This window comes from Hyaena hyaena, unplaced genomic scaffold, assembly GCF_003009895.1.
Source record: "Hyaena hyaena isolate Hyena2069 unplaced genomic scaffold, ASM300989v1 scaffold_75, whole genome shotgun sequence".
Taxonomy (NCBI): Eukaryota; Metazoa; Chordata; class Mammalia; order Carnivora; family Hyaenidae; genus Hyaena; species Hyaena hyaena.
Window position 1 is genome coordinate 944618 of NW_024080707.1, and position 24333 is coordinate 968950.

General features: G+C 40.3%; 1 protein-coding gene across 1 annotated transcript in view; it reads left to right on the forward strand.

The window, feature by feature from the left end:
- Window positions 1-24333, forward strand: part of ROR1 (receptor tyrosine kinase like orphan receptor 1) — a 262889-nt gene that overhangs the window by 126460 nt on the left and 112096 nt on the right. Inside the window, 2 exon segments of the mRNA XM_039233468.1 lie at window positions 5281-5568; window positions 6220-6250. Coding sequence (XP_039089399.1) covers window positions 5281-5568; window positions 6220-6250 — 319 coding nt within the window.

A 24333-nucleotide genomic window follows, 5' to 3' on the forward strand; every position in this document is an offset into this window, starting at 1 on the left:
CAGAGAGGTTAAGTAATTTGCCCAAGGTCACACTGCTGATAAGTAGCAGAACCAGGATGTGAATTCAGGCATTCTGGCTCCAGAGTCAACGATGGTTGATTTTGTACATTAGATCAGCCCTCAGTAATTTGTTTTCAATAATTTTAAGTACACTTCACAGGGTAATTGAAAAACTTTCTTCTGTTATGGAACTCTCTGGTTCTTGCCTAATTTATGTTTCTAGAAGAAAAAACTAGCACAAAAACTTAAAAGCTCTGTGTGCCTGTGCTTATGGTATCACGTATAGTAATTGGAGTTTGGAGCCAAAGACTTTATAATAGTAGAAAGTGCCAGCTCACCTTTTTATATGATATGTTATGTAGGCTTGGCCCCAAAGCTTGCTGGGCTTTGGCTGCAACCACTTCTCTGGGAAAATGAAAGAGAAGAAGTGACTGGTTTTTGACTAGAACTCAGCAGGTAACGTTAACTCCCAAGGCATGCACCCAGCAGCTGTCACCCAGGCCTCAGGGAGTGTGGCTTGGTGTTGGGTAACTTCAGTATTGAAAGAAGGTAGAAATCTCAGAGGGGAGAGCCAGGCTGTGGGAGTACCTAGGTGATGACACCTCTTGTCACTCTGAAGACCCCTGCAACTCAAGGCTGGACCCGCCCTATTGGAAGGACAGGAAACAGGCCCTCAGGAAGACGGGCTTGCAGGGGAATAGGCAGGGGAATCTGAGATCAGGTCAGGTGAGTTACCTGGCCTCTGGAGGGAAACCGGAACTATGCTAAACCTTAAACCTATTACCTAGACAATCCTGGTGGGACTTAAGGGCATGTGAGTGTCCCCCGCTTGCTCTATTATAGGGCAGAAATTTGAATTCTGTCCACACCCCCCAATGGGGCTCAAGCTGCCAAAGTTGTCTGGTGGAATGGAAAGAGCTAAGTGTTGGAGCCAGAGAGATCTGGATCAGACCTCAGTTTAGCCATGCGACCTGGAACAAGTCTCTTAACCTCTCTGATCCTAGATCTCCTCATAAAGCAATGATAACAGTCCCTCCCATGTGGGGCTATTGAGCAGGTGAATACCAAAGTACAGCTCCTGGGATGCTATAGGATTCTAAATAGTCTGTCTATTCCCACTACTGTATTGGCCTGCTGGCCCAGTTGAACTTTAAGTGCTTGGCTGAGTCTAAAAAACGAAGCCATTAGTGCTGGAGGCTCTGGGGACAATGTGTGGCTCACTGTAAGACCATGGGGCCAGTCAGTGCATCTCTGAATGTGATTTCCTCATCATGATACTTAATCTCTTTCCTACTTTGCCAGATTGTTAGAGGACAACATGAGATTGAGTAACCGGCAAAGCATTATACAAAAATTGTTATTATAAAAAGAATCACAATAACCGTGATTAACATTTGAGTGCTTACTTTTTTGCCCAACACTAGCTTAAGTGCTTCTCATGTGTCACACAATTTAATTTTAATGCCCTAACAATTTTGCCTGATTCATAATTCCTATCTTTTCAGTTAAACTGAGGGACCCAGAGGTAAAGGAACTTGCATAAGTTCACTCAGATAACTGGGGACAGACCCAGAATTCAAACCCAATCAATCAAATTTCAGAACCTGCCCAATGGAGGATTTGTCACTATGCTTATACTGGCATTGCTATTTCTATGTTTCTTTTCTACAGAGGGTACATAGCTATTCTCTAGGTAGGAGATGGGACTGTGAAGCCAGGATGGCAGTGCCTTAAAGCCACCTTTTAATTAGTCTCTCTACTCTCTGGACATAGCACAAACCTCTTAGGAACACATGTGCTTTTATCTATGAGCAAAAACATTCGCAGACTGAGTATATATGTATATAGATTATAGAAACAATTTCATAGATAAAGATCAGAATATAAATATAAAGAAGCAAGGCATTAGCAAAATAATTTATGGGCATGTGATTCTTTTGTGAAGGATAATTATTCATTGGTTTAAGTGGGATGAAGAATGTCATTATGGCAACACAGTGAGTGATAGTCATACTTAATCTGTTTTCTAACACTCACATATGATAAATGTCATTCACACGTGTGACATACTGCTGTGGGGCTGCCTAGACTTTGACATCTCTCCCAAATCTTTTTGTGGAAAACTAAGGTAAATAACAAGTCCTTTATTTTGGGCATTTTTGAAAGCATTTTATAGGAATTTGGGTACTTACATTATCCCCTTAGATGTCTCCAAAAAAGGTTATTTTTCAACAGAGTTCCATTAAATTCAACAAATTATGCTCTGCCTGTGCTGTCCTATACAGTAGATATGAGCCACATGTGGCCATTCAAATTTAATTTAAACATTCAGTTCCTCAGTTGCTCTAGTTAATATCATGTACTCAATAGCTCACCTGTAGCTAGTGGCTACCATTTAGACAATGTAGATTATAGAACATTTCCATCATTACAGAAAGTTCTATTGGACAATGCTGCTAGACGGTAGGATACACTGGAGATGTGGTGATGGATGACCAAAACCATCATCTTATGGGCTTATAGTCCTGCAAAGAGGACAGCTGCTTAGCAAGCCATCCTAATTGAGGTTCAGGGAAGGACAGGGGACAATGGGAGGGTATGGCAAGGGAGACCTGCCCAAGAATGGGTGGTCAAGGAAAATGAAGCCAAAAAAAAGTCCTTATAAGGCATCACAATCCCAGACTTCAGCCTCTACTACAAAGCTGTCATCATCAAGACAGTATGGTATTGGCACAAAAACAGACACATAGACCAATGGAATAGAATAGAGAACTCAGAATTAGACCCACAAATGTATGGCCAACTAATCTTTGACAAAGCAGGAAAGAGTATCCAATGGAAAAAAGACAGCCTCTTTAACAGATAGTGCTGGGAGAACTGGACAGCAACATGCAGAAGAATGAAACTAGATCATTTTCTCACACCGTACACAAAAATAAACTCAAAATGGATAAAGGACCTGAATGTGAGACAGGAAACCATCAACACCCTAGACGAGAAAGGAGGAAACAACCTCCTTGACCTCAGCTGCAGCAGTTTCTTACTTGACACATCCCCAAAGACAAGGGAATCAAGAGCAAAAATGAACTATTGGGACCTCACCAAGATAAAAAGCTTATGCGCAGCAAGCGAAACAATAAAACTAATAGGCAACTGTCGGAATGGAAAAAGATAGTTGCAAATGACATATCAGATAAAGGGCTAATATCCAAAATCTATAAGGAACTCACTGAACTCCACATCCAATAGACAAATAATCCAGTGAAGAAATGGGCAGAAGATATGAACAGACACTTCTCCAAAGAGGACATCCAGATAGCTAACAGACACATGAAACGATGCTCATCGTCACTCATCATCAGGAAAATACAAATCAAAACCACACTGAGATACCACTTCATGCTGGTCAGAGTGGCTAAAATGAACAAATCAGGATACTTTAGATGCTAACGAGGATGTGGAGAACGGGCACCCTCCTACACTGTTGGTAGGAATGTAAACTGGGGCAGCCCTTCTGAAAAACAGTGTGGAGGTTCCTCAAAAAATTAACAATAGAACTCCCCTATGACCCAGCAATAGCATGCTAGGAATTTACCCAAGGGATACAGGAGTGCTGATGCATAGGGGCACATGAACCCAATGTTCATAGTGGCACTTTCCAAAACATGGAAAGAGCCTAAGTGTCCATCAATGGACGAATGGATCAAGAAGATGTGGTTTATCTATACAATGGAATAACACATGGCAATGAGAAAGAATGAAATCTGGCCATAGTAGCAACATGGATGGACCTTCAGGGTGTTATGCTGAGCGAAATAAGTCAGGCAGAGAAGGACAGCTACCATGTTTGCACATATAAGTGGATTAGGAGGAACTTAACGGAGGACCATGGGGGAGAAGAAGGGGAAAAATAGTTGGGGAGAGGGAGGGAGGCAAACCATGAGAGTCTCTTGAATGCCGAGAACACTAATGGGGGCGGGGGAGAGGGGAGGGGGGTGATGGGCATGGAGGAGGGCACTTGTGGGGATGAGCACTGGGTGTTATATGGAAACCAACTTGATAATAAACTATTTAAGAAAAAAAACAAACAAAACAAAACAAAACAAAAAAGTCCTTATATGTGAGTAAGAGACCAACTTAAAAATGGGTATATATTGTATATATTGACTTAGTATTTAAATAACAAATTATTTTCTCTCAACTGGATTCTGCAACTAATATCAATATGCGGTGTAAAATATAGTATTCAAGAATTAGCTTAAATAAAATTTATTTTGTTATTAAAATGTTTCATGTAATAAATCTCTAAAAAAACCAAATACAAAGTGTATATACAGTATGATTCTATTTGTATGGAATTTTAGAATGGACAAAATTATGATGATAGAAATCAGAACTGCACTTGCTTAGAATGGAGGTAGGGGTGCAGGTAGAAGCAAGGATTGACTACAGAGGATCTTAGGAGTACTTTTTGGGATGTTCATGATGCTCTCTCTTTGTAAAGGTATCGGTCACATGGATCATTTGTCAATACTTATGGAAATGTATAACTTTAGATTGGCACATTTCCTAAAATGTAAATTATGTCTCAATTAGAAGTTGAATCTATAGAATTATCTATTGTAACATGTTAATGGTTGAAATAAGTAACGTTATGGAGGTATTCATTGCCTCATTACTTTGTCTGCCAGTGACCTGGCTGGCCTTCAGCACCATTGTATCGTCACTGGCAGGAAGAGTCAGCATCCCCTCTGGTCTTGTGCCCTGTGGATATAAATATGTGCTCCTACTTTTCCAGTTTTTCATGCTTTCTTATCAAAAGTAGACACACAGAAAGAATCTTTGCCAGAATGCTAAGAATGATATTATTTGGGGGTGGGCACATTTGAGGTAAATTTTGCGGCTTTTTCTTCTTCAGTGTACTGTTGGGAGTGTGTAACGAGGCACATGTATATTTCTATACTTTGAAGCACAAAATCTCATTCTGTCTTGGCTTAGAAAGTACATTTTTCCACGAGTCACTATATAGTCATTTGAAAACTTTGCGTTTTAAATGACGGTTAGTATCAAATTTCCTTGTAAGCAGCAGGCTCCGTGGATGATTGTTTTGTAGTCGTGGGGCCTCAGTAAACATAAAATTTCATGCCTTGTCTGTCTCCACCGTGCCTCTCCCGTTCAGTTTCTTTGTGATCCTGGGGCATATGGGAGTGGATTTGGGTTGCGTGGGATGCTCATTAGCTGTCTGCCCCCTCACCTGCCTCCTTCACCCTGTGCTCACAGATTCATATCTGACCCTGGATGAACCGATGAATAACATCACCACGTCCCTGGGGCAGACAGCTGAACTGCACTGCAAAGTCTCTGGGAATCCACCTCCCACCATCCGCTGGTTCAAAAATGATGCACCTGTGGTCCAGGAGCCCCGGAGGATCTCCTTTCGGGCAACCAACTATGGCTCTAGACTGAGGATTAGAAACCTTGACACCACAGACACAGGCTACTTCCAGTGCGTGGCAACAAATGGCAAGAAGGTGGTTTCTACAACTGGAGTCTTGTTCGTCAAGTTTGGTAAGCCACCTCCTGCTGGGGATGGCCTTTGGCCCTCAGCCTCCTTGGGGGTAAGGAGGGAGGGAACAGGTGCACACTCACAATGTCCTATGTGCCTGGCAGCCTGAAAGCTGGTACAGATGCATCCATTTTGCACGTAGACCAAGGCTCAGTAGTTAAGTACTATGTGCGCAGTTACCCAGCTGGTAAATAGCAGAGCCCAAGTGGAGTGCCCATCTGTCTGCCCCCACAGCCCTGCTCTAAACCACCGTGCCAGTGGGAGAGAAGATGGGAAGGTCTACACATGTATGCCCCTTCTCTGTCCAGACAGACCCCTGCTGTCCCAATCCGTGTGATCCTGTAACCACTCAGCCTCCGCCTGCAGACTCCCCGTGCAGCGTGAGGACGCCTACTCTAGTGACTCATATGTTAGCACTTCTCTTAGCATTTTCCAGGCCCTGAACTGTGTGCGGTATAGACAGGTTCTCACTGGTATGTTTTGTTTTTGTTGAGGTGGTTGTGGGGAACTGAAACAAAATAATAAATCCCAGGAAAATAAATATCACCTCGGGGTGGTTAAGGACTTTAATCTGAAATGGTTTGACTATGCCCATGCTCACCCTCCAATAACCCAGACTAACTGTTTCTTTTGCTTTCCTTTCCTTTCTCCAGGACCCCCTCCCACGGCAAGTCCAGGATCCTCGTAAGTACATTGATCTCCCTTCTCGTACTTCCAGGTGTTTCTCCAGAGGTTTTTAGGGCAAAGGCAATGTTGTCCTCTGCTTGAGCCAAAACACTGTTCCAGATTCCATTCCATTTTGCCCTACCCTCATTCCATTTTGCTTTTTCTCTGATATGAAGATTCACAAGAGACCAGTGGCAGTAACCTCAAGTGTGGTCATATTGATTCTGAACATGTTGCTGAAAGCAAAAATCTACTTACATTTTCTATTTTAAAATTAATCTAACATTTAGTTACAACAATGGATTTGGTCAAATCAAACAAAAACTGATACCATGCTGGCTTAGGCCGCTAGCCTTTAGCCTGAAAGGCTCTCTTCTGTGTTTCTGATAGTGTTGTTTCAGTTATCCAACAGGCCAACAGTCAGGGGATCGCCTTATTTTTATTCCCTTGAAAGAACCCAGAAGCAGAAGTTGTGACTCACATGGGAAAAGAAAGCCCCGTGCCAGGATTGAGAGTTACATGGAAGTTTGATTCGTTTTGAGTCCTTTGTTACTGGAATCTGAAGATCTCATTTCTTAAACTGATGCTATTCTTGATGGGCTTGACCTTTCCTCTGGCTTTGGTGTTCTTTTCTTTCACTGTAGGAGCATCCACTTGGGGTATTTTTCTTTATATTTTTATTTGGAGAAAAAGAGCCATTTATTAAAACCCTTGCTCTGTAAGGAAATATCTTCCATATTTTGTACACTTCCGAACTAAAATTTATTAGAGCTCCACCACAAGAGCATCAGAAAGTCTGACCTAGACTACACCCACAGCAAATATAACAGCCACTTAATTTGCTCTAATCCCCTCTGTGCCACTTAATTACAGTGTGGGATATTTTAATATATTTGTGTGTGCCTGGAGGCCCAGTGGCCCACAATCCCATTAATAAAACAGGTAATGGGTAAAAATAAACATTGGCCTTCAGCCACACTGTTCTGCTATTTCATCAGCCAATTAAAGGCAACTGTAAAAGAGCCTTTAAAATCACCCAAGTGCTAATTGCATTCTACTTGTCTAGGTAGAAACTGTTGATTGATCTTAAAGCAGGTCAGAAATTTGGTCGCTCTGCTTTGCATTCTTCAAGTTTATCTTTTTTTTTTTTTTTTAATGATCTCACTATTGGTTGATATGTGGAATCCTTTTGAAGTCTTATTTACTCAAAGATTAAAACTTGTGTTACTTGCTGTAAAAATGCTTCCCACCCTGGTGCCTTATTTGTTCCTGCTAATCTGTGTTTCAAATGTGGCAGATAATCTGCATCCGAGTTTGATGAATGCGGCTCACTAATCTGCCTTTACTATGAAGCACTGTGCTGTTGACCTTCTCCCTGCTGTATCTGCAGCAGAGAATTACTTTTTTAATTATCAAAATTATTTTTAAACACGTATATGTCCTTACTTCTCAAAGTTTTCATTCTTCCTTTGTTACCATTTTTCTGATGAGCCCCGTCTAAGTCTCTCATGGTTTTAAATTTTATACAAAGCCAGTGTACCACTTTCACGAGCTGATGCCTATGGAGAGGGTATTGATCCTTAAAGATGCTCAGCCCACAGCTAAAAGTATCCTTTGATGTCAGGCCCCTCTGTTTCATGTTAGTTGTCTGATTATCCATCAGATTAGTCACCAGGAGCATGAAATGTACAGTTGCTGTGTTAGCTTGGAGGGAGCTACGGTAAAATATAGTCAAAGTTGGAAATCCCATGGGGCCTTTTGCAGGACAGTCTACATCCTTGTTTTGACATTGCCAGTTGGCATTTTGCTGGGCTTCTTTCTCTTTCCCTTAGAAACCGGTGACATATCCTACTTTTTTCTCTTTTCACGGCTGCTACCACTGAACCCTCTTTCTAAGAGTTCTTCTCTAACCAAGACTAAGTCCCAGATAGAATGCTAGTTTCCTTCCCTGTCCTCATAGCCCCCAACAAGCAGGCAAATCTCACGATAAGAGGTCGGGTAGAATGTAGCCAAATGATAGCCACAGTGACGGCCACAGCATTGAGGGTTGCTCTGAAAGCCTTTTGTCAGACTGCACAATACTTTTTCCAAGGTAGGAGTGAAGTATAGCTGAAACATTGCTCTGTTTACTTGAAGGTGGCCCAGGAGGGTGACTGCAAAGTACAGTGCAAGTCCACGACATAGTGAAATGTACTGGGTGTATGAAACCTGGTTGAGACCACAGTGCTACACAATCTCCAACTGAGAAGGACTTGGAGGGTCCTTGAGATAATGTCCCAGGAAGGCAAAAGTGGTGAGGCACTTGTCACTCCTTCTAGGGACTGCACACGTTTCCACATGAAGCTTACGGAATGGCATTTTAGAATGTAGTAGGAGCAAGCCTGAGACATTGGCTTGGCTTCTGTTCGTAGCTTCAGGCTTTATTTCTTCTGTCATTGCTGGGTCCTGGCCCACCCCTAACAATTATAAGGCCCGGGGCATGAGTACAAGTGGAGGCCCACATACCGCATGTCTAAATATTTAGAAGTTGTAAATCAAGCTAGCAAACTGTTAAGGGAAATATGTTCTGTCCTCCCACATTGACAAATATACCTTCATACTGACAAAATAAAAAAATACTTACAAAGTTATGGTTTGTGTATGACTACAAGCCAAGAACTATCAAACATGACTACTTTAATCATTATTGTACTTGTCTGGGTGTTTGTTAATGGCCAGAGATCTCATATATGATTCACAGATTGTTATATATTAGTTCCGTTAATATTTTTTTATTGCCTTCATTTCAGCAAAATGACTGCCTCTGTCATTTTACACAGATTTTTCCATGAGATTTTAGCATGCTTTCTTTTGACAACAGTGCCAAGTTAGACAAACTTTCTTGAGTTCTTGTAATTTTTACTTTTTAAAACTAATTTTAATTTGAAGAAACTGTATTCCGCTGAGCCAGTAGCATCTATAATTTTCAATAAAATTCTAAAGCAGTGGTTCAATTTGCTTAGAATTGCAAATGAACTAAGAACTTTATATATCATATTCAGATATAGTAATGGGGCCATATGGTAAATAATCACACAATATTGCACAATATATTATGAAACATTATAATAATATAATATGATAATTAACCTCTTATATACATTGTATGTGTTGTTACGTTATATATTATCATATATATTATATATGGGGTCATAGGATAAGTAATCATGTGATATTACACAATATACTACAAAATATTATAATATTGTGTCTTATACAATATATAATGTAATTTCATCTGTAAATCAGCATCATGCTTCACATGTTATCTTCTATATGCACAGATCTAAGAACAATATGAATTGCTTAAGGTGTTACTTTTCTACAGCTGGTATAACAGAATATTGAATTGGCTTAAACAATAGAAATTTATTGTCTCACAATTCTAGAGCTTAGATCAAGGTGTTGGCAAGGGTGGTTTGTTCTGAAGGCTGTGAAGAAAGATTTCTTTCTTCTTCTGGTGACCTGCCATAATTCTTTGGCTTGTTGGCGCATCATCTTGATTTCTGGCATGCTATTTACATGGCATTTTCTCTCTGTGTGCCTGTCTCCACATCTCCCCAGCTTTTTAAAAGATTTTATTTTTAAGTTACCTCTATACCCAGTGTGGAGCTTGAACTCACAGTCCCAAGATCAAGAGTCTCATGCTCTACTGACTGAGCCAGCCAGGCACCCCCAAATTTCTCCTTTTTATAATAACACCATTTTTGACCCACTCCAATGACCTCACTTTAACTTAAGTACCCCTGTATAGACCCTCTTTCCAAATAAGATCACATTTTAAGGCCCTGGGGACTAGGACTTCAACATATGAATTTTGAGGGAACACAGTTCCACTCATCACACTTCATATTGCGAAATTATTCTCAGCCATGAGAATATAATCTTGCAAATACTATCCTAATTTGTAAGAACTTTCAGAATATAATGAAAAGCAAGAAAATAGATGCTTGGTAATATTGGGAATGATGGTTTGTTGTGCAAGAATGCACTGAGGAAGAACTGGACAAAGTGATTTATTTATCTTTTCTCTTCCGGAAGTATTTTCACCATTGCAGTCCTTCCTGGTGCTCCAAGCAGCGCCCGTCTACTCCACTGATGGTGACTCAACACACAGAGCTTCACGTTATATGATCACGGTTGCCTTCTGTCCTAAGAACATAGGGCGAGAGATGGAGAGGAGTGATCCCTGGGGCAGAGCAGTCTTAGTTACAGGGGTGTATGGTTTGGGTATGGTTTTGGTTACATTGTGGCAGCACCAAGTGCCAGATCCCCAGGGGCAGAGGACCCCATGTGTATATTAAACCTATTTTTTAAGTTTGCTTAGTTTTTAAGTTTAAGAAGGGGCCCTTCTTTAAAACAAAACAAAAACCAAAAAAGAACAGTTTTACTGAAATATAGCTCACATACCATCAAACTGACCATTTCAAAGTATAAAACTTCGTGTTTTTAGTATATTCACAGAGTTTACATAACCCTCACTACTATCTTATTTTAGAACATTCTCATTATCTCATAAAGAAACTACTCTCATCCCCTGATAACCTCTAATCTATTTTATGTCTCTATGAGTTTGCCTATTCTAGCTATTTCATGTAAGTAGAGTCATATACTGCTTTTGTGCCTGGCTTCCCTCACTTAGCACAATGTTTTTGGAATTTATTCATGTTACAGCATGCATCAGTACTTCATCCTTCTTTTTTTTCCCCAATCTATTTCTTTTATTTGACAAATGTTTGGGGGTTTTTTACTTTTTTTTCTAAAGTAGTTTATTGTCAAGTTAGTTTCCATATAATACCTAGTGCTCATCCCAAGTGGCTTCCTCCATGCCCATCATCCCCTTCCCCTCCCCCTACCTCCATCAGCCCTCAGTTTGTTCTCAGCATTCAAGAGTCTCTCATGGTTTGCCTCCCTCCCTCTCCCCAACTATTTTTCCCCTTCTTCGCCCCCATGGTCCTCCGTTAAGTTCCTCCTTTCTATGCTGAGTTGACACATAAAATTGACCATCATTCTGCAACATTATCCTTGACCCTTCTTTTTCAAGAGTTTTTTGGGGAGCTATTTTGGGACCCATTGCATTTTCATAAGAATTTTAGAGTTAGCTTGTTAATTTCTCCCTAAAAGCCAGTTAAAATTTTGATAAGGATTGCAATGAATTGGTAGATTAATTTGGGGAGTATTGTCATCTAAACAACATTAAATCTTCTAATTCATGAATTTAGGCTCTTTCATAAGTTAAATTTTTTTCAATGGTGTTTTGTAGATATCAGTATCCAAGACTTGCTCCTCTTCTGTTAAATTTATTTCTAAATATTTTATTATTTTTCATGCTATTAGAAATGGAATTTGGTTTTTTAAATTTTGTTTTCAAATTCTTTGTTGCTACTCTAGAGATAAAACTGATTTTTGTAAACTGATCTTGTTTTCAAACAATTCTTCTAAAGGAAAAATGAAAACAATCTCTATTTGCAGATGACATGATGTATAAACATCTTCACCAACACTTATTATTTCTTGTCTTTTTGATTTTAGCCATTTTAATGGGTGTGAAGTGATTTTTGTGGTTTTGTGGTTTATGATCCTTGTGGTTTTGATTTGCTTTTCCCTGATTATTAGTGATGTTAAGCATCTTTTCATGTGTCCATTGGCCATATGTTTGTCTTCTTTGGAAAAATGGCCTCCTGCCCATTTTTTAAAAATATTTATTTATTTATTTTAAGATAGAGTGTGTGCGTGGGGAAAGGGCAGGGGGAGAAGGAGAGAGAGAATCACAAGCAGGCTCTGTGCTGTCATTGTGAAACCCAACTCCAGGTTCCATCTCATGACCCTGAGATCATGACCTGAGGCAAAATCAAGAACTGGGTGCTTAACTGACTGAGCCACCGAGGTGACCACCCCCACCCACCATCATTTTAAAAAATTATACTATTGTGGAGTTTGTGTGTATGTGTTGAGTTGTTAAAGTTCTTTATATATTTTGGGTATTAACCCCTTATAAGATATGTCATTTGCATATATCTTCTCCCATCCAATAGGTTATTGTTTTGCTTTGTTGATTATTACTTCGCTATGCAAAAGCTTTTTATTTTTTTTTTTATTTTTTTTTAATGTTTTTTATTTATTTGTAGGAGAGAAAGAGAGAGACAGCGTGAGCAGGGGAGGGTCAGAGAGAGAGGGAGTCACAGACTGAAACAGGCTCCAGGCTCTGAGCTGGCAGTCAGCACAGAGCCTGACGCGGGGCTCGAACCCACGAACCGCGAGATCATGACCTAAGCGAAAGTCGGACGCTTAACCGACTAAGCCACCCAGGCACCCCAAAAGCTTTTTATTTTGATGTAGTCCCAATAATTTATCTTTGCTTTTGTTTCCCTAGAAAACAAAAATGTCTAGAAAAATGTTGCTGTAGCCAATGTCAGAGAAATTATTGCCTGTATTCTCTTCTCGAATTTTTATGGTTTCATGTTTAGGTCTTTAATTCATTTTGAGTTTATTTTTGTTATGGTATAAGATAGGGTCTGATTTCATTCTTTTACATGTAGCTGTCCAGTTTTTCCAACACCATTCCAGCACCATTGTAAACTATCTTTTCCCTCTTATATATTCTTGCCTCCTTTGTCATAGATGAATTGACTGTATAAATGTAGGTTTGTATTTGTGTTCTCTGTTCTGTGCTATTGATCTGTGGGTTTCTTTTTGTGCCAGTACCATACTGTTTGTAGTATATTTTGAAATCTAGAACTGTGGCACCTCCAGTTTTGTTTTTCTTTATTAAGATTAGTTTGGTTTTGGGGTCTTTTATGTGAAAACTGAACATTTACATAATGTGAAATGGCAACTCAAATTAGATCACCTCTCCTCTGATGTCGGTGTGTGCTGGTGTTGCTATTGTTTGTTTAGTGACTTTCCTGGAATAATTCTATATAGTCTCTCTTCCCTGTCATCTATGGCTACTGAAGTCTTTGCTCAGTTAGCTTACTGATCAGCTAAAGGGAGGACAGAGATTTCCTTAAACCGGTAAGTCTCCCACCCTTTGCCAAGGGGTTCTGAGTGTGTTTGAGGGCATGCCTTCAGCACTCCAGTAGTTTTTAACACTGCCTTTGCTTCCATTTCCTGCCAGAGGTGAGAGATTAGGGCTTTCATGGGCATGCACATAGCCCCACATAAGAACACATCCTTCTATCTCTCCAGAAATATGTCAGAAATTTTCAGAGCTCCCTCGGAACATCTTACTCCTTAAATTTCCCCTTTGAGCTTTTGAGCTCTTTGGCCAGGCTCTTGTTTTTCCCAGCTACCCCAGGCAACTGTGAGTCTTTTTCAACAAATGTCCTGAGGCTAGGGCTTTTCCTACTGAGAAGTTCTAAATCTAGTCAAATAAAGACAAGCCCTGTAAACAGGACTTTTGCAGCACGCTGCTAGACAGGTCGAAGAGTGCCAACTCTCTGGAGATGGGCTTTGAGGCATTCCAACCCCCTCTGCCTCCTCCAGTGACTGCTAGGCTGTTGGTTTTCACAGCTGCTGTGGTGGTGGAGCTGCTGGATTTCAGGGTTACCACAGAACTCAGGAGAGGGAGATGAGAAGAGAGCAAGTTGAAAATCCACAGAACTGGGTTCTTGCCAAATTTTAGCTTTTTTTCCCATTGTTGCAAGCCTTTGGCTAATTTTCAGAGTTCCCTAAATGTTGATTTTCACAATTTTTTGCTGGTGTTCTCATCGCTTTTGAGAACCATTCCATATTGCTGCTTGTCTCTCTAGGATGTCTAAGGTCAGTACTAGGTGGGTGCCGTTTTTGAAGGCCTTTGAGGCAAAAGGGCACTGCTTTGTATGAGAGCCTCCCTTTGTTGACCATTTTCCTCAAAGCAAGGCAATGCCCTGAGATTCTTTAAAGCATCACCTCTCTGTTCAAAACAGCTCTCCAGAGAAGATGTTTGGATCCCGTATTCTCAAAAATGCTCCACAAACACTAAATGGCTTTAATTGGACCTAGTTCCTATCTAATTTCTTCAATTTTAATATTGTAGGCTCTTTAAATTGAGTAAGGCCTGGGGAACGCCAATATTATATTATTTTATATATAATATAAAATTCATGGTTGCTTTCGGTCTTTTCCTGGTATATAACTTGAGCTTTTTGTCAGGCAAACAGATCCAATCCAACAAACACTAAGCATGATTCAGATTAACAATTATTATTAATTACCTATAAAATGCCAGGCTCTCAACCAACCTCTATGGAAACGACAAAGACTGCACTTTGCCCTCAAACTACTTACCAGGTATGCTGGGGCCAAAAAAAAAACGAGCCTTCCACAGCATCAGCAAGTGCTTTCAACCAACCACTCACTCTTCTCCATCTCCCCTACCACAGCCTCCTCTAAGCCACCATCATGTCTTGTTTGAAATCCTGTAACAACCTTAGTACAAGTTTACCTCTTTCCATCTCTGCTTCCTACAAGCTATTTCTCATTACAGAAACCAGAGTGAGCTTTGAAAAATACCTTCTGCCTTGTTAGGCCCCTTCCTCCTTCTACCCTCAGGTCTTTCACTTGGAATAGAATCCCAAATCCTTGCCCTGACCTGTAAGGCTCCCTGCCTACCTCTGTGGCCACCCCTTGTTGTATTCCTACCTTGATCATTCAACTCCAGGGCTCCTGGAATACTCCAGACTTGTTCTGCAGGCCTGAGGATTTCTGTACAAGCAGTTGTCTCTGCCTGGAAGGCTCTGTTCTGAGATCTTTGCACTGACTTGCTCTCTCTCGCCATTCAGTTCTTACCTCAGAAATGACCATGAATCTGCAGGAGCTCCCAGTCACTTTCTATCATATAACTCTGCTTCATTTGTGTAGTAGTTATCACTGCTGTAGAGGCTGCTTTTAGACAATAGGCTTGCACAGTGGAAATCTGAGTACAGTAGCAAGGTCCAAGGTGACCACTGGGGTAAATGCAAACAGACTCATTGAGTGACCCGCCTCAAAATATCCACAAGCCCTGGCTGACCAATGGGCTACTTATAAGCAGGCACAGGTACCAAAAAAGGAAAATTCCATGTGTTCCTATAGCTCCTCACTTCCCTCCCTTAACTACAGCTCCCATCACTGCTTCCAGACCATCACTCCTCTGCTGCCCTGCCTGCTGCATCCTTGCAGTGTAGTCAGTAAGCTTCTCTCTCATTTGTTCTGCGTCTGGTGAGTTCTTCACCTTCCTCACTACCATCCTCCCTTGGATCGGGTTGCCTCACAATTGCCTAACATTGCTGCTTTTTTTTTTTTTAATTCATTTGTTTATGTTTTTGCAAAATAAGTTTCATGAGTTCAGGACCTTGTCTGCTTCATATGCCACTTTATCCCCAGTTCTAGAACGTAGCTAGAATTAGTAAACATTCATAAGAATGAAAGACAGGGAAGGGGAGGGGAGGGGAGAGGAGGGGAAGGGAGGGGAAGGAAGAGAGGAAGGAAAGAAAGAAGGAAGGGAAAGAAGAGGAAGGAAAAGATGGAGTTAGAGGTAGAGGAAGGAAGGGAGGGAGGGAGGGAGGAAAGGAGAAAGGTCTAATTGTCCTCTTCTATGACATGGTGATCACAGTGTCCATCTAATAATATTGTCATTAGCAGTAATGAGCAATGAATACGGAGCACATGACATGTCATAGAGTTCCGTTAGTATTCCTCGAGTGAATGAGATAATATTTATTAACTGTCTGATTCCACTGTCTCACATATCTTACAACACATGAAAAATCTGAGCATGGGGCCTAATATATAAAGTTCAATGAATTTAAGTTGTATTTCTTTCTTTTCTTTCACCCTCTGAAACAAACTGCAGAATCAGCCTATAAAAGGGGCATGGTAAAGAGGCTCCTGAGTGGCTCAGTCAGTTAAGTGTCTGACTCTTGATTCCAGCTCAGGTCATGATCTCACAGATCCATGAGATTAATCCCAGCATTGGGCTCTGCACTAACAGCATGGAGCCTGCTTGGGATTCTCTCCCACTCCTCTGTTCCTGCACTCTTTCTCTCTCTTAATAAATAAATAAACATTTTTTAAAGGGGGGGCATGATAAAAAAAGGTATCTATCTCACAGGGTTGTTGCAAAGAATAAGTGAAATAATAAGATAATGCATATAAAGTAGTAGCTAGCACTGTGCCTGGCACATATTAGGAGCTTAATAATATATATTGACTGACATCATCATCCTTATTGTTGCTATTATTTTAATTGAAGTATAATTGACTTATCATTGCTATTTGAACTAAGAAGCTATGCCTTCTTTTCAGCCAGAGCCCTTCTTGACAACACTCCCTGCTGTGAACCCCAACAAGATACCTAGAAGCCCTTATTTCCTTTTCTTTTATTGACCTTTGGCTCAAGTCCCTTTTTGCAGAAAGACAAAGTGACCGGCTTTTGATGAATTCTTTCCTTCTCTTATCTGCTTCCAAGTCTCAGCCACAGTGAAGAAGTGTTACTGGGCACTGGCCCAGCCCAGGAAGCGATAATGTAATTTTCAACTCAAGATAAACTCAAGGATAACTTTCAGCGCAGCTACTCAGGCAGTCCAAAGGTGGAGGTGCCTTGTGGAGGGGAAACCAGGAAGTCACTCAGCAGCTGGCCCAGCACACAGGGGGCCATCACTTCAGTGAAGTAACTGACCTCCATTTCTTCCTCAAACTGCCTGAGACTCAGCGCTCTGCATCATTCACTAGCCTTCTCAGCACTCTGAGAAGGGCAGATGGAGGGAATGTGGAGAGATTAGATAAGAAGGATTTCCCAATCCTGGTGGGAGATAGATCCAAAAGTACAGAAGGTTGAGAAGCCAACTCATATCCCCATCCACCCCCATCACTCAACAATTTCCACTGTATGAATGGGGTGTGGAAAGCTTCCAGTTAAGACGATACTTGTGAATATTGGCAAAGCACATCTTTGTGCGCAAGGGCACATTTAAAGAGAGAAGAGGAAAGATAAGTCCTTGCTTTCTAGGAAAGTGTGTCCACCAGGCTATAAGTCTTCTCAGTCTACATGTCAGTCATGAATGCACCTCCACACCTTGCCTGGCACCTAGCACATAGTGGATGCTCAGAAATCTGTGTTAAATCGGACACCAAGAGTCTGTGTCCTGAAATCTTTTGTCTACATATGACAAGGTTTTATTCATTTGCCCAACTCATTTTTTTTTTAATATTTATTTTGAGAGTGAGAAAGAGAGAGACAGAGACAGAGAGAGAGAGAGAGAGAATCCCAATCAAGGCTTGGGGCTTGACACGGAGTTCAAACTTATGAACCCACAGACTGTGAGATCATGACCTGAGCTGAAACCCAGAGTTGGACGCTTAACCAACTGAGCCACCCAGGTGCCCCTTACTCAACACATTTTTATCAAGTGCCTTCTGCGTTCTAGATCTCTGGTTTTTAGAGGCTTTTTTCAAATCATGTAAGTGAGTACCAGGCAGCAAAACCAGTCTAAAAGTCCTCATTCTGTATCACTTACCCTTTTCCTTCCTGTGTTTATGAGTTTTAATATCAGCTTCTGCTCTAAGTTACAGAGCAAATACTTTTCAAGAAATGAAGAAAACTCTCTTCCTCAACTCTGACTGTGGGTAAACAGAAAGCCCCAGAGGAATCAGACTGTGATTCATTTCTCTTAGAAAGCTCTGAGTGTACAAATCAGGAACGAACTGTGTGATTCATGAATCATACACATAAACAAGTTGTCCCTATTTTCCCATCAGCCTCTGGGGCCTGCCAGTCAGAATCAAATTACAATGTGTAAGTCAGTCATATGCGGATGTTGTTAAAATGCAGACTCTAAAGGTGTGGATCTGGGGTGAGGCCTGACATTCTGCATTTCTAATACTTTCCCAGTAGGTGTTGGCTCTGCTGGTCTACATATGTTGAGAAACTAGGGTCTAGAGAAAAGGTGCCTATCTGGGTTCTAGTCATTTCTACATCGTTCAGTAGCCAGTGACCCTGGACATACTGCTTTCCTTTTGGGGACTTCAGGGTTTTTTTGGAAACTGAAGAGCTTGAGTTCAATGTTATCTAAGAATCCTTCTAACTCTAAACTTGGTGGCTCATTGTCACTCAATTTGCTCATTCCTTTATTATAGTTAAGACCTCTTAAAGTTCTGAATTTCATGCAATTTACCCTTGGGTTCTCTTTTTCTGCTCTGAGATGTTAATAGTCCTTAATTATCTGTTGTTGTGCTTGCATGTTGCCCATTGTAAGCATGACATCGTATAGTGGGATCAATCAGTGAGAATGGTTTTACAGAGAATTCTCATGTAGGAACCCCCAATCTCCAGCACCCAATTATGAACTGGTGTGGTATCTGCCCTTCTGGGTAATAGGGAAGTAGCTGTCTGTGAGCAGAGTGCCTCTGTTTGAAGTTAAGCAGTGGGATCACAGCAGGAAGCATTGTGATGTGGTGATGGAGACACCTTTCTGATGTCTTCACATGGGTGTTTTGAAAGCGTTGATCAAATGACACTGATGCCTGACTGGCAGACTCTGAAGGCTGATGGGAAAATAAGGATACTGGTGTGCATGTGTGACTTATGAATACAGGTCCATTTGCACACTCATAGGGCTTTCTAAAAGAAATGATCAGAATGTACAACAAACACAATAAATGACATGTTATGAATAACCTTGACTATGCTAAAAGTTGGTGATGCTATGCAAAAGATCAGCAACAGACAGAAGCCACGGCCATGCCTAGACTCGAGGAACAAAGAAAGGAGATGGTTTTACCAGAGCCCAAGAATAGGGTCATCTGTGGAGGTTGGCATGGTGGCAAGCCTGTTTTGTGGGCACAGGAGCCCTGAGAAACCCTTACTACTGATCACCCTAGGCAGAAAGCAGGTGAGGGCAACCATTGCCTTTTTCTCTTCCTCTCCACTTCCACAACACCAGCCAGTGACTTCCATTGGAGGAACTCTAGATGAAGCTACCTGAATGGGAAGCCTGAGAATTGAGCCTGCAGAAGTCACCTCTTGTGGATCCTGAGCAGAACAGGGGAAGGGCTAGGAATGAATCTGAGGGCAAACAGTCCCAGCACTAGTTTCACTACTCTAGATTGATTTCTATGCCACTGGAAAGCTGGGGTGCACGCAGGCTGGAAGGACACTGTAAGCGGAAAACAAAGTATTCAACATTGCCGTTCTTGCTCAGTCTTCAGGTAGAACCATCCAGTGGACAATCTGGGTTGTGTGTCATAGGACAACTGAACCCTAGGACAAGGGTCGGGACTAAAGGGGTAGCCATGATGACTACTTAGGTAGTCTGCCTAAGTGAATGGGCAGAGCTTTGAAGAGGGTGAAATTTCCAGGAGAGGTCATAAAAAGGGACAAGAGTAAGATCTCTTACATTGGTATGACTTTTGTTATTATCAGAACTTTTTAAAATGTTTTTTGATCCTATATGTTGAAAACTAACCCCATGATGATAGCATGCATAGTATAGCATCTAATAGTTTTGACAAGGTAGCCTGGTACTTTACTTTCCTGTCTAGAAAAATGGAAAAATTGATAAATGATTATCCCTGTGCTCTTTCTTATCATTATAAGTTCTTTTTAATTGTGTAGAGGGGTGCTGTGAGTCTAGACCTCAGTATTTATGAACTCCTTGGTTTTGGCTCGGGTCACAGTTTGTGAGATTGAGCCCCACGTCAGGTTCTGAGCTGACAGTGCAGAGCCTGCTTGGGATTCTCTCTCTCCCTCTTAGAATAAATAAATAAATAGGTATACATTATTTTTTAAAAAATACTTTTTTAAAATGTTTTTTTATAATTTATTTATTTTTGAGACAGAGAGACAGAGCATGAGTGGTGGAGGGACAGAGAGAGAGAGAGAGAAACAGAATCTGAAACAGGCTCCAGGCTCTGAGCTGTCAGCACAGAGCCTGATGCGGGGCTCGAACCCAATAACTGTGAGATCTGACCTGAGCCGAAGCCACATGCTTAACCGACTGAGCCACCCAGGTGCCCTAAAAAAGACTTTTTAAGTGGTAAACACTAAGTGCTATTCTGTGCCAAACATCTTTATAAAACTTTGCACAGGATGCACTCATTGAATCCTTTGAGGTGGGCGCTATTAATTTCCCATTGTACAGATTAAGTAAGTCACTGTCATAGTACCAAAGACTGGATGTCTTATCAACAACAGAAATCTATTTCTCGCTGTTCTGGAGGCTGGAAGTTTGTGATTTGGGTGCCAACATTTTTAGGTTGTAGACCATCTTCTTGCTGTATGCTTACATCACCAAATAAGGGAGCTCTCTGGGTCCCGTTTATAAGGGCATTAATCCCATTTATGAGAGCTTTACCTTCATGGCCTAGTTACCTCCCCAAGACCCCACCTCCTAATACTATCATCATGGGGTTAGTTTTCAACATAAATATTCAGTCAATATTTCACTCACTTAGGGAGACTCATCTAGCAGAGGGTGAATCTTCAGTCTGGGCCCAGGCAGGTAGACTCCAGGGGTCAGGCTTTAGCCTCACTTGGGGGGGCAATCAGTTGATGAACTCTTCCATGAATTACACATGAGCTACATTATGTGTTTGACTGCCAACAGGACTCACAGCACTCAAACAGTTTATCCTCATGGAGCAGGTCCATTACAGGCAAGGAAGACAGCACAGCAACAGTAAGAGGTAGATCTGCAATGCAGGGGGTCCCAGGATTTCAGACAAGCTTCTTCCTCCTACAACTGGGTTGAACAGGACACCCTTTGTCTGCAGGTCTTGAACCTCCACTGGCATGCATGTGAAGCACCTGGGTACCAAGAAGTCCAGTCAGGTCGTAGTGGAGGTCTCACAGTGAGCTTGCCACATAGGCACATTCTACCAAGTGACAAGCCTCAACCATCGAAACTCCAGGACTCCACTGAACCTAGGTACAAATCACAAACCCCACTATTATTACTAAATAATGCTAACAGGCTGATACATCCTGACCTAACTAAGTCATGAACTCATAGGACAGTATTTATCTTTAGTAAGTACATTCCATAGTAATTGCCAATGGTTGGTGGCTCTGCAGATTAGTCTGGGGTCAATTTAGGTCAGCTGAGATAAACCCATGCTATTTCGCCCTCTTTCCCTTCCTTAGCGTGTAAGTCAGGAACCTACTCCTAGAACTTGGACAATGAAGTAACCCAAATGCAAATGACCACCATTGGGATGTGAAGTGTTCTATACATAATAGAAAAGCTATCATGGATTTGTCATTTTTGTGGCTGACTTCTAATGTCCTACCCTCTGCTAATTATTCCAAGACTGGGCTGGGTAGATGCTCTGTGTGCTCATAGGAAACCCTAACTTTCTCTGAAGGCCATTAGAATAGAATATGGTGGGGCACTCGGGTGGCTCAGTCAGTTAAGCATCTGACTCTTGATTTCAGCTCAGATCATGATCTCACGGTTATAGAATCAAGCGCTGTGTTGGGCTCTGTGCTAGCAGCACAGAGCCTGCTTAGGATTCTCTCTCTCCCTCTGTCCCTCCCCTGCTCATGCTCTCTCTTTCACTCTCTCAAAATAAATAAACTTTAAAAACAGAGTATGGTGAGTGCTATAATATTCACCTGTGTCTCTAGAACAATGTTGCCAATTAGAAACAATGCAAGTCATTATCATCATTTGAGGAAATTTTTGCTTTGCCAGTTGAAAAAAAACTACCGTTGTATGTTTTTATGTTGTTATTTCAAATATTTACTAATCATTTGTATTTCAAAAAAAAAAAGAAAGAAACAATGCAAGTCATATAATTTTAAACTTACTAGTAACCACATTAAAAAATCTTTTACTATATGTTGACTAACTATAATTTAAATAAAAACTTGAAACCATACCAAAAAGTAAAATAAAAGTGAAGTTAATTTTAATACATATTTTTGACTCAGTTACATCCAAAATACTATAATTTCAACATGACATCAGTATAAATATATAAAAGCTATTAATGAGCTACATTCTTTTTTTTAAGTCTTCAAAATCTAATATGTATGTTGTATTTATAGCACATCTTAATTTGGATAATACATTTTCATTGGAAACACTTGATTTGTACTTAGGTTTTATAAAATGAACAATTAAGAACATAAATTCACGTTCCCAAATTGTTCCAAATATACTCAAATTTTTCCAATAACCAAATCGAATACCAAAAATAATATTTTTCTTTAATATTCACATCCATATTCCCAAACTGGTTCTTTTTTTTTTCCAGAGGAATTGATTTGAATTTGCACAAGAATATCAGTTTTTAAACTATATTTACTCAGGGTGCCTGGGTGGCTCCGTTGATTAAGTGCCCGACTTCTGCTCAGGTCACGATCTCATGGTTTTTGAGTTCAAGCCCCGTGTGGGGTCTGTGCTGACAGCTCAGAGCCTGGAGCTTGCTTTGGATTCTGTCTCTCTGTCTCTCTGCCCCTCCTCAACTTGTGCTCTGTCTCTCTGTCTCTCAAAAATAAATAAATGTAAATTTAAAAAATTTTAATTATAAAGTAAATAAATAAAAGTAAATTATATTTACTCACTTTATGTACATTTACTAAATCTTATATTAACTCAGTATTATTCATATTGAATTCAAAAGTGCATTGCATGAATTGAAAAGAAGCACAAAACTTACCAATACCAACAAAGCATTCTTCAATTTTTCCTACAGTTTTTGCAATTTACAAAACTCTTCCAGTTAGAGTTAAAATCTCCTGCCTGTTGATTCATACTAAGTGTGTACAAGCTGCGATTGTTGGTTTGTATTACGGAACGTCTCAGTTACAACCTACATTCTCATACCTGTCTAGTTGGGTTACAATAAGCTTTTCCTTTCCTTGGAGCTGCAAGTTTAGCTTGTTTATGTCCAGTGTGGTATCAGTGGGAAAATGTAAATCATGTTGCCATTTTTTGTCTTTGATTATTGAGTAGTTGGCAAGCGTCCCTTCAGTTTCAAAGAAAATCTTGAATTGGAGTTAACAGCAAAGTAAATCTTTGTAAAACTCTTCCACAATTTAATCAACAAGTACTGGCAAAGAACACAAGATCATTAAATTCATTGCCTTTGATTCCTTTCAACATTTCTATAAACTGGCAATGATTCCATTTGCATGCATATATGAAACAATTTTAACAACTGTATCCGTGACGCTTTTCATAGAGTCAGCTTCAAAAAACTGAGCACAGATATGTTCAGTATGTATCAGACAGTAGAAAAAAACAATAAGGAAACCATCAGTCCCATTTTAAGATTAACACTACGTCTGGATTTTTGATGTAACAACTGAAGTACCATCATGATAGAAACTAATTTTTTTATATCTAAACTGAAATTCTTTGATAGTTATAAAAGATCAAAACAAAAAAAGCACCCACTTTTAGGAGTTCAATTTTATAGCCTGCAAATTGACATTTCTTTGTGAATATAGAGGTTATTTAAGGTAAAAGGTACCTGAAGTGTTAACTGGCCAGTTTCTCTTTTATCTCTTGATTCATCTCTATTAAAAGAAAGAAGTATTCAAATTATGAATCAATTGGTCTTTGATTTTATTAGAAAGGTTTTCCATTCTCTAGGCTATCATAACTAAAATAATAATTTTCCCTCATCTTTCCATCTAAAAGTGGTTTTATGCCTGGCCAAAGTTACAAGCTCAGATTCTGTTAAAAATGTGTAAGGAGTGCTTGGGTGGCTCAGTTGATTAAGAGTATGACTTCAGCTCAGGTCATGATCTTGCTATTTGTGAGTTTGAGCCCTGCGCTGGGCTCTGTGCTGACCACTCAGAGACTGGAGCCTGCTTCCAATTCTGTGTCTTCTTCTCTCTCTGCCCCTCCCCTGCTCACACTCTGTCTCTCTCTCTCTTTCTAAAATAAATAAACATTTAAAGACTTTTTTTATTATGTAAAAAATGTTTTTGTTAGGACATATCATTCTGATTTTATATGGCTAATTTCATTGATTCTTTTTTGACTGTTGAAAGAGGCCCTTTTAAAAATAAAAATAACTGTGTATTATTTGCTGAAAATGCCACCGTAATGTCTATTTTATTATCTTTAAGGTTTTCTTTAATACAACAAACA